Source organism: Lemur catta, chromosome 14, assembly GCF_020740605.2.
Source record: "Lemur catta isolate mLemCat1 chromosome 14, mLemCat1.pri, whole genome shotgun sequence".
Taxonomy (NCBI): Eukaryota; Metazoa; Chordata; class Mammalia; order Primates; family Lemuridae; genus Lemur; species Lemur catta.
In genome coordinates, this window is record NC_059141.1 from 24,440,300 (window position 1) to 24,450,138 (window position 9,839).

The 9,839-nt window shown below is 54.5% G+C and overlaps 1 protein-coding gene across 3 annotated transcripts; it reads right to left on the bottom strand.

The window, feature by feature from the left end:
- Nucleotides 1-1,285: 1,285 nt before the first annotated feature.
- NKX2-3 (NK2 homeobox 3) lies at nt 1,286-4,836 on the bottom strand. Of its 3 annotated transcripts, XM_045568670.1 has the most exons (3): nt 4,288-4,825; nt 2,334-2,794; nt 1,286-2,245 (listed from the first exon to the last, which is right to left on the bottom strand). In XM_045568670.1, the coding sequence occupies exons 1-3, from the start codon at nt 4,640-4,642 to the stop codon at nt 2,183-2,185; spliced, it is 879 nt and encodes a 292-aa protein (XP_045424626.1). In that variant the 5' UTR covers nt 4,643-4,825; the 3' UTR covers nt 1,286-2,182. The 3 variants fall into 3 exon arrangements, 2 of the variants coding, with proteins under 2 accessions (XP_045424626.1, XP_045424625.1); XM_045568669.1 differs by having other exon boundaries at nt 1,286-2,794; nt 4,288-4,836; XR_006739279.1 differs by lacking the exons at nt 1,286-2,245; nt 2,334-2,794 and adding an exon at nt 3,016-3,050 and having other exon boundaries at nt 4,288-4,353.
- Nucleotides 4,837-9,839: the final 5,003 nt, after the last annotated feature.

Here is a 9,839-nt window from a genome sequence, read left to right on the forward strand (position 1 = left end):
GCTCCCAGGTTTTTCTGCTGCATTGAGAGGCGAGAGGAGGGAAGGTCTTTGCTCCTGGAGCGCCGCTTCTCCAGCCTCCCGCCTTTTGGATGAGTCCAAGTCGCATCCTGGGCGGTCAGAGGGCTTGGGGTCGGGGGGCTCCCTTGCCTGCGGGCCTGCCTCCCTCCCCTCCTCCTTTTTCTTCCTCCTCCTCGCGTCTTTCTAGCTCCCCAGCCGGGCGGCCCCGCAGCAACCTAGCAGCCCCACCCCCTCCTGTAAGGGCGAAATTGCTAAACTTGTAGCAATAATGACCCTGCATTCAGGCCGCCGACTCCCGCTGAACGTCTCGGCGCCCCAGCCGGCCTGGCCTAATCAGCGCGCCCCTCCTCGCTGCCCGCCCAGTCCCCGTCCCCCTTGCCGCCCCCTCCCCCAGTGCACAAAAAGTGTGGAATAAAACCCCCGCGCATTTCTCCGTCCCTCTGTTGAACAGACTGCAGCACAAAGCCCCCGCTCTGAGAAGCAATGGGGAGCTCGGGGGGGACGTCAATCCGACGCGCTGGGGTTTTTGTTCGCGCAGGGGACCTCGCCTTCCTACCACACCTTTTGTTCGGGACTCCAATAAAAAGCCATTCTTTCCGCACCTTCCCGGCCCGGAGCCGCCTTTCAGCGAGGCCCGGCCCCACAATGGCGCGGCGCTCTGAGGCCTCCCCATTCACCCGCCTTGGCACGCTCACAATCGGCCGTGTGGCAGCACAGGCCTCGCACAGCCATTCTCCGCAAGTGACAAGGAGCCGCATAAAGCCGCGGCCGCCGGGGGAGAAGGGAGGGCGGCCGAGGGGGAGAGCCGGGCCACGGCGGGGCTGAGCGCAGCGCCCCCGGGCGCGCTGGAAGGCAGGGCGGTATGAAGGATCAGTCTTCGCGCCGCCTACGGTTGGTCCTGGGGGCGAGGTTTCCTTTTCCTGGAGACCCTGAAGGTGGGGCAGGGTCTAAGCCTTGACCGTACGCGGGTCCAGACAGCTAGTCCAAACATCTGGGTAAAATCTGGGGGGATTGCAAAGCCCAGGACCTCAAAAGGCCCCGAGTCTCCGACCTGTCCTCCCCACAAAAGTAAATAGAAATGAATGAACAAAGCCACGAAGAGACCAGACTTGCAGCCTGAGGCATGGCTCAGGGGAGACCAGGCCTGCGACCGCCCAGGAGGACTGCCTTCCCCCTCGCACCTTTTTCCTTCCCTTCCCGCCCTATTTAAAGGATCCTTCCCCACTCTTTTGGGCTAAACAGAGCCTGTAGTCGGCCAACGGTTTGGAAATATTGCACCTTGTTTATTGACTCCTGTAGTGTATGGCAGCGGGTGTGTACGCGGTGTGTGGATATAGCTATATATATAGATAATATGTGCTGGATACAGAATACGAATCAGAAAGGAAACCCGGTAACACCTCCGGTGGCCCACCAGGTCCCAGATTTGTTCAGGTCCCCCCCCCATTATGATTTCGCTGGGCTGGTTTTCCTCGCAGAGTTCTGTGTCCCCCGGCAATCTGGAGGTCCCGCCCGAGGTATCCGCCGCGGAAGGGAGGCGGTTGAGGAGCGAAAATCGACTGTGGCGTGGCGCCTGGGGCGCGCAAAGTGGGCAGAGGATCGGCAGGGCCTGGCATTTCTCAAGCCACGACCCTCAATTTTCTCTCCTTCATGCTTTTTAAACTCTTGTCCTTGGGTTCCCCGCCAAGGCTTCGCGGAGGCCGAGGGAAGGCCGAGGGAGAGAAGCCTTTCTCGCTTTGGAAGAACCAAGCAGCAGCCAGAGTCCCAGCCTCCTGCACTGCCCTCGCCGCCAGGGTTGGGAGCCATCGCCTCCCCAGCGCCCAGCCCGCGTTTCTGCCTCAGAGACAGTCCTGGAGACCGGACCCAGGCATCCTCCTCGCCCTAAGCCCCCTTCCCCAGGTCTCCAGTGAGCTGCGATCCGAAAGCCTGGGGACCGAGACGTGTATTTTTTTAACGAGGGGACCTGGCCCTTGGGTCCGGCCTTTCTCGCGTTTCAGTCCCGCGGCGCCAGGCTGAGGTGGGCGCCCGCCGCGTGACCTGCACCGTTCCTACCAGGCTCGGATGCCCTGCAAGGTGCCCTGCGCGCACGCGGCCCCGACTGCAGCACCCTGGTGCAAGGGCTGTGCCCCGCCGCCGCCGCCAAAGCCTCCCAGGTTGCTCACGTTCACAAAGGGGCCGCCTCCGGCCGCGCCGCAGGCGGGCTGCATGGTGGTGGTCGCCGCCGAGGCTCCGCTGCCGCCGCTGCCGCCGCCTGCCGGGTACGCACAGCCGTAGCTGCCGCTGTAGGCCGCGGCGGCGGCTGCGGCGGCCGCGGCGGCCGCAGCCGAGTTCCCATAGCCGTAGGCGGGAAAGCTGTTGTAGGAGTAGGCGCTGGCGCCCACGCTGTAGGGCGCGCCATAGGCCTGCGCGCTGGGCGTGACGCACGGTTTGCCGTCCCGCACCAGCACCGGTACTGCCACGCGGCGCGGCGGCGGCGGGGCCGCGTGTGCGCCCAGCTCCAGAGACTTGTCCTGCCGCTGTCTCTTGCACTTGTACCTGCGATTCTGGAACCAGATTTTCACCTGCGTGGACGTGAGCTTTAGGCTGCTGGCGAGATGCTCGCGCTCGGGCGCCGATAGGTACCGCTGCTGCTTGAACCTGCGTTCCAGCTCGAAGACCTGGGCTTGCGAGAAGAGGACCCGGGGCTTCCGGCGGCTGCGCGGCTTCGGCCTTTCGCTCTCCTCCGCCGCCTTACAGTCTCCGGCCGCCTCTAGAGGCTTCTTCAGCTGGCAGCTTTCTGCGGAAGAAGCAAAACAACAGCGTCCCTTAGCTGTTCCCGGCCTCACCGCGGCTCCTGTCCTGGAGCACCGTGGCCCCTTTTGGTGGCGGCGCGGAGCGTGCGGTAGTAAATGCCCGGACTTTTTGGAAGGTTTGTGGCTCCTGGCGCCGTGGGACCCTGCGACAGCCTGAGTACCCAAAGAACGCCCTCAGCCGGCGGAGGCACGTTCCGTGGGGAGGGGTAGTTAGTGCGCATTTATTTAGGTCTTGAGCATCTGCGAGAGAAGAGATTACCCCGTATTAAATGTGCGGCTCGACGTGCTAATGACTATTTTCAGGATGTAGGCTTGCAACTACATATTAACTACCGTATTTGCAAACTCATTTGCCTTCCACTCCACCACGGATAGCTGAAGGTGTGAGGCGTGTTGGCATTAGGGGGCCCGATGTGCATGGGTTGCTCATAAATCTTTGTTTGGAGTGTGACGCTTGCGTATTGCCCAGAGATTGTTTTCTTGCTGATAAACGTCTACATGCAAATGTGTATGACAACAATTTTGACTTTAGAGAGAAAAAGAAGTTTGATTTTAGACAGTTTCATGTCAATTTTAAGCCCCCGGAGCTGTCAGAGCATAGATAGGCCTTGAACTCTGCCACATCAAACCTCCTTTTGGGGAAAAAAGAGATTCTTTGACTCTGTCCCCTCAGATACACTTCCTTGGGAGCTTTATTCAGCTATCCCGTCTCCCTACCCAATTCACCTCCCCTCCGATGTGAGCAGCCAGGATCTCAGACACTAGTGGCGCGTTTCCTATTTGGACCGGCAGACTGGGACACAAAGCAAAAACGTCACGAATTTTCAAAAAAGGCCAGCGCCTCAGGGGTGTGAGAGCTATGGTCGCGTGGAATAGTCTGTTACCAATCACTCTCCTACCATCCCTTCCCCTTAGCTGCCAGGTGCCCTGGGTTCAAGGACGCTGAGCTTCAAGCAGAAAAGTGAGGAAACCAACCACTCAGCTGGTCTCTACCAAAGTTCCTACGCCCTGCGGACGGACGCTAAAGACGCAACTCGCTTGGGCTGTCTTTTCGGAAAAGGGGTGGCTGCCCTGGCCTAAGAGAGGGAAAGTGAGCAAGATTCAGGTTTCTACTTTTTTGAGAATACTCCTGTTTGGAGGGAAGAGCAAAAATACTGAGTTAAGAGCCAGCAGCTGAGCCCATGTCGCCTATCGGCACCAAGGCAGCAATAACCACTCTCCCTTCCCTTGGGGGATGCATCATCTCGCCCTTCTGTGGGAGTAGTTGTCAGGGTCACCTCCTCCTTCTCTCTCCACCCCGGCTCCCTTGCAGGTACCTGCACTTTGTGGAACTGTCGTTGTTGACCAGGGAGGAGGCATGACCCCAGCCAAAGGTTAAAGGGGCATACAGCCGTGCTGGCAAGGTTTGTGGACCGTTTGCGGGCGGTCCACTATTGCTTCAGGTGTGCGGGTGAGTTTCCTTTACCCCTCTACTCACTTTGGCTCCTGTCCCTCACGACCTCGGGCTCCTCTTCATTTTCCTTCGGCCTGCTGCACGAGTCTCGTAGGACTGTGTGGACATAGCTCTGGGGACAGAGCCCCGCATCCCCGTGGCCGTCGGTTGCTGTTAGTGAGTTCAAATAGGACAATTTTTCGCCCTCTTCTTCCTCGTCCTCCTCCCCACCGTCAGAAAATTGAGTCCCCTCAGCTGCGGCCAGCATGCAGGGCGCCGAGTGGAAGTGGTGCTCCAAGTCCGCCTGCAAGTGCGCACCGTGGAAGTGCTGCTGCTGCTCCAGATTCAAAATGTCTTTGACTGAGAAAGGGGTGGAGGTGACCGGGCTTGGTAACATCATCAGGGCCACTTAATTGTCCAGTCCAAATACTCAATAAATCCCGGCGGGGGCGGGGAGGCAGCGCGGCGGCTCCAGCTCTCCTTCTGGACTCTGCCTCTGCTGCCGAGTCGGGCTTTTGACAGACGCGGTCCCACTCCAGTCTAAATCGCCTCCATTGGCCCGGACCTGGGGGTCTGGGTTTTGTTACAGCCTCTGCAGGGACTGGGGCCCGGGCTGCGAAGCCTCTGTCCGGGGGTTTTGCGTCACGCCTGGGGGAGGGGCCCCCGCCTCGGCCTCCCTCCCCATTGGTTCTGACTCACGTGGGCCACGCCCCCGCTTTCTCCAAGTAGGACCTTGCAGAGCTACCAGAAATAGACACGGACTAGTATGGAGTCCTGAAGTCCAAGTCCTTCCTGGTGAGGCTGCACTGCCCTGTGTGTCTGAACCACCGATTCCCGCCCCGCCTGACTGCACTTTGCCGACCTGGGCCAGTTTTGGGAGGCTTGCCGTCCACGAACCAATGCCCGGGAAGGATGCCCCAGGAGTGTGGTTTTTCCAGCTGCTGCGGGGGCAGGAAAACTTCCTGGTCGGTAAATACCCGGCGCTGGATCCGGAAGGATCTATCTATGGATGTCAGCTTCCGCCTTCTTGCCTTTGCTCAAGCTGTTCTCTCCACCTGGAACATCTTTCCCGCCCTTGTCTCCACCAGCCGAAAGCTGTTCTCCAAGGCTGTGCTCAAATACTACCTGCTCCAAGGAAGCGCTCCCTGATCGCCTAGCCGGAAGTTCTCTCTCTCCCGCCTCTGAAGTTGTACCCCGTGTTAGCAAAGGACACTCGTGTCACTTACTTCCTACTTAGTTCTATAGCTGTATGTGCCTGCCTGGTCGCCCTGGTTAGACAGTGAGCCCTTTGAGGGCAGGGTACCGGTTCTATCTGCCCTTGTAACTCTTGCAGCGGTGGCAGAGCAGGTATGTGGAAGAGAATCAAAGAGTTATTACTAAACTTTGATGTTCGACTGCTCTTGGTTCGAATCCACAGCCTACTCAGTGTGTGGCCTCGGGCATTCTTAAGCCTCAGTTTCCTTATCTATAAAAAGGAGACAGTAGTACCTTCTTCAGGGTTATTGCTAGGGTTAAATGAGGAAAAGCTCTTAGTGCAGGGCCCTGTGCATGTTAAGTGCTCAGTACGTATCAACCACGACTATTCTGCATCAGATGTCAAGCAGTGTTTATTGACTGCATTGGTGGTGACGTGGCTGGAATTCGGCACACATTGGGTGCCTTCGTACGGTTTTGAGAGCAGGATCTGTCTTCACAGGGAGGTGACACAGCCATGCCGGCTGTCTTTTCCGCCTATTGAAATCCTGAACCTGAGTCCAGGCCTTGACTCTCCGACACGCTTTTCTAATTTCTCTACCTACACGCCTTCTGGCACCCTTGGGAGGCCCTGGTTGTTTTCCGGGGGAATCTACGGGGTCTCCAGAGATTCTGAAAACTTCGTGCTGGTAGTCGACACCCCCCCCCACCGCCTTCGCACAGTAGGCTTTTGCTTGTCACCAAGCCTAGCCCAGTGAGGAGCAGCGGGTGCTGCTTCGAGGCCCACAGCAAGACCCGTGTGCAGTTGGCCTTGGAAAATAGGGACCGGTTTTGACCCAACCGTGGCTCCCCTCATCTGGCTCCAGGCGCCCCAACTACTTTTTGTCGGCCAAGATGGCAGAGCTGGAAAAGACCAGTCTTAGCTGGAAGGGGTTGGTGGAAGGTGCAGAAACTATGGATAACGCCCCAGGCGGCGCCAGACACCCGCTGAGAGTGGGCACAGGTGTGGAGAGCTGTCATGACGGGTCCCTCAACGGCGAGAGGAGTGGGCGACCAAAGAAAGCAGAGGAGAGAAAGAACAACCTGTCTGGAGCGGGGAGAGGCGGGGCTCTTCAGGAGGGAGCGGAAATGTTGCGGGGAGGCAGCCCCTGGGACCGCCGAGGAAGCTAGGATGCCTTGGGGGCCACGTGCTTCGGGGAGCAGTTAGGCTGCGGCGGCCCGCGGGCGGTGGGAAGAGACTTTCTATGGGCAGGGCCTTGCGCCTGGACGACTATTTTTCAGCCACAGGGGCGCCGGTGTCTTTTTGTTTTAAATTCTGAAACTATTGACGCCCCAGGCGGAAACCAGTGTCTCCAAACCAAGCCGAGTCTGCAGAGGGAAGAATGTGCCTGGTTTTGCTGCGGATCCCAAGCTCTCAGGCGCGCAAAGATCCATAGATGGGGGTGAGTGCGCAGCACTGTTGGGTGGGAGACCTTGAGTGTGTGTGCCTCAAGGTGGCCAGCGCACACAAAAAGGAAGCTGAGCTCCAGCCCTACTCTCCCATTCACACCCCCAGGGCAAAAGTGTTTCTGCTCCCTTCTGGTCCCCAATTGCCTTCGCCTCTTGGGTGATTTCAAGATTCAGAGAAAAAGACAAAAGCTACCGCAACTTTCTTTCTCTTCCCAGTTTCCAGCTGAAGCCTGAATTTCTCCTTGCTACATTCTCTTGCTTCCCAGCCGCGCTTCGATCCTAGGCCTTACCTAAACCTAGCCCCTAGAACCTGGGTCTTAGAACAGCGACTTGGACAAAGTGCCCCTTAGGTGCCTGGACTCCCACACACCCGCTGCAGCCGCAAGAGCTCACCGGGTCGCCCTCTCTGCGCACGCAGCAGACTGTCTCCGCCCCACTAGCAGGCCCATATAGGCCCTCTGTCCCCCAGATCCCTCTGCGGTCACTACCGGGCCAGGTACCCTTGCGCAAGCCTAAGAGGTACTCTCTTGAGAACCCTGACCAGGTTGCTCAGCAGGCTGCCCCGCAATGCGGCCCACTCGCGTCCTTTATTCACGTGCAGTTCAGGCTCGAGCTGGTGGGGGGAGGGAGGCGAAGGGGCCTAGTGGGCGGCATCTACGCCCTGTCCCTCTTTTCTCTCTCCAGCCCTGCAGCAGGGCTGACCCAACATGCCACGGAAGACTTCTGTCTGCTATGGCGTTCCTAGGATTGATCTTAGTTTACGCCCAGAGCAGGGGTTTGAATCGTCTCCAGCTGCCCTCTCCCAGTCGTGCAGGCTCCTTTTAGTTGGTCTGGTTCCCCGGTAGCGGGGCTTCCCAGCAGGGATCCCCGCCAGACCAATAGCATCTAGGTCGCCTCATTTTCTCAGGCCTGCAGCCTATATCCCCGACTACCGGCGAGCCTGTACGCCGCCAGCTGCGCGCCGCTATCGGAGAGGAAAACGAAAGAGCGGTAGTTCCACAACAGCAGTCTCTTCGCAGGAGTCACTTATCAGAGTGTGGGATCTGGTTCCAACACGTATCCAGTTACGATCGCCTTCTGGGGCATTTGCATTCTCTTGTCTGAAAAGGGGATCTCTGAAATCCTCGAGCTGTGTTCGACTAATAATAGGTTTTCGTTCCAGACAGTTTAGCTAATTACTGTCAGATAAAGTAAATATGGTTGCATCCATGGAAGCGTTTGGTTTTATTTTAATGGAGTGTTATCTGTCTTGGTACGATCTCATCACATCACACATTTTTATACAAACTCCCTGCCCCTCCCATGTATGGTTAAATATCACCGTTAAATGGTAGCAAACCCGTGAAGGGAAAGTGCTATATAGATGCATAATTGTTCCTTTTTTCCTTTTTTTTGAAAAACCGCGTGCTGTATTGCAATACATTATCAAATGAAAATGTGATAATTTTTTGAAACATGTAAAGTGTTCCCATAACTTATTTTCTACACAAACATTGCTTAATATACATATAAATATATGCAGATAACTGATAATTTTATATATGCCACTGCTTATCTTGTTGCCCCCCAGCTATTCAAATAGCCACTTAATTATGTAAACAAGGCCACAAAAATGTTGAAAGTTGTTATTGTGGCTTTCTAATCTAAATATAGCACCACTATCAGAAGTGATTTTCTATTAAAGCATGAAAAATCGTCCCGTGATGAACTCAAGCTAGCCAAAACTATATAACATTTCAGGTGAATTTTTCATCTTTTTTACTGCTCTCCTAGAAATTTCATTTTCAATGACATCTTACCCCCCCCAAAAAAAAAGAAAAGAAAGAAAGAAACAAGAGAAAAAAGTTTCCTCTTTATCAGCAACACTAAATGGATTTTTGTTGATTTGTTGTTGGCGGCGGTGGGGGTAGTGTGTGTGTGTTTTGGTTTAGTTTTCAGTTGAGAGATGTTAGAAAGCTACGCTAAATTTTGAACAGTCTAGAGGCAATAGCATTTTGTGAGAAGGCTGAATATATTTTCTGCTTTTAAAGAAATGTCAACCGGGTTGGTCAGTCCTAGAAAACATTAAACTGATCTAATTTCTTAAGAGTATTTTTTTCTTGTTGAAGTAATTTTGTAAGAGATTTTCAAATGCTGTTTTGAGCATTTAGCTTGTTTTGCTTGTATTTGCGTAAATCCCAATTTTTCCTAGATTTTGTCTGGAATTGAGTTTTCTACCATTTCTCTTCCCTGGGAGAAAACCAGTCCAAATTCAGTGATTCCTGTAGTTCCTTGTAAATTACAAACCCTTGCTGAGAGTGAGTTTCGATTTCTCAGGGAGAGAACTTTTAATGTCTATGTTCATCTGCCTCCGTCCAAAAATTTTAAAGATAAAAATGTAAATTAAGCTTTCTTCACCAAAACTAGTGGTCAATAAAACATTCATATTAAAAAGACTGAACCTTTGTCAAATGAAAATATTCTTTTCAAACAAAACTGCCTGAAAAAGGATGCCTGTATACAGACACTGATTTGTACTATGTGTGCTATTTGGGAGTGCAGTGAGCAGTTTTAACGTGGGGATTAAATTGGAATTCTGAATGCGTTCCTTAACTCTTTTTGTTGTTATTATGAGTTTAACTTTCTGTAGCGATATTTCAACGTCTATAGACCTTTTAAAACATAATCTGACTTCAGAAGAGCTGCTGCAGTCTTTGGTGAATTAATTCTCGTAAACCAGAGAGCCTGCCTGCTCTATGCGCATCACGGAGCAGTACAGGGAAAAAGAGAGAAATGTGGTTATCAGTTCCAGGAGGCAGAGATTCTTCGTGTCTCTTCCTAGCGCTATCTTCTTGGCGCTTTCCGCTCTCAACCTCAGGCCGGCTCCGTGGGATCTCGGCCTCCTAGGACGTAGAAAGTTTTTCCCAAATCTCCCTTGGGGTCAGATTGGAGTGAATGCCTTTAAACCGTCTGAG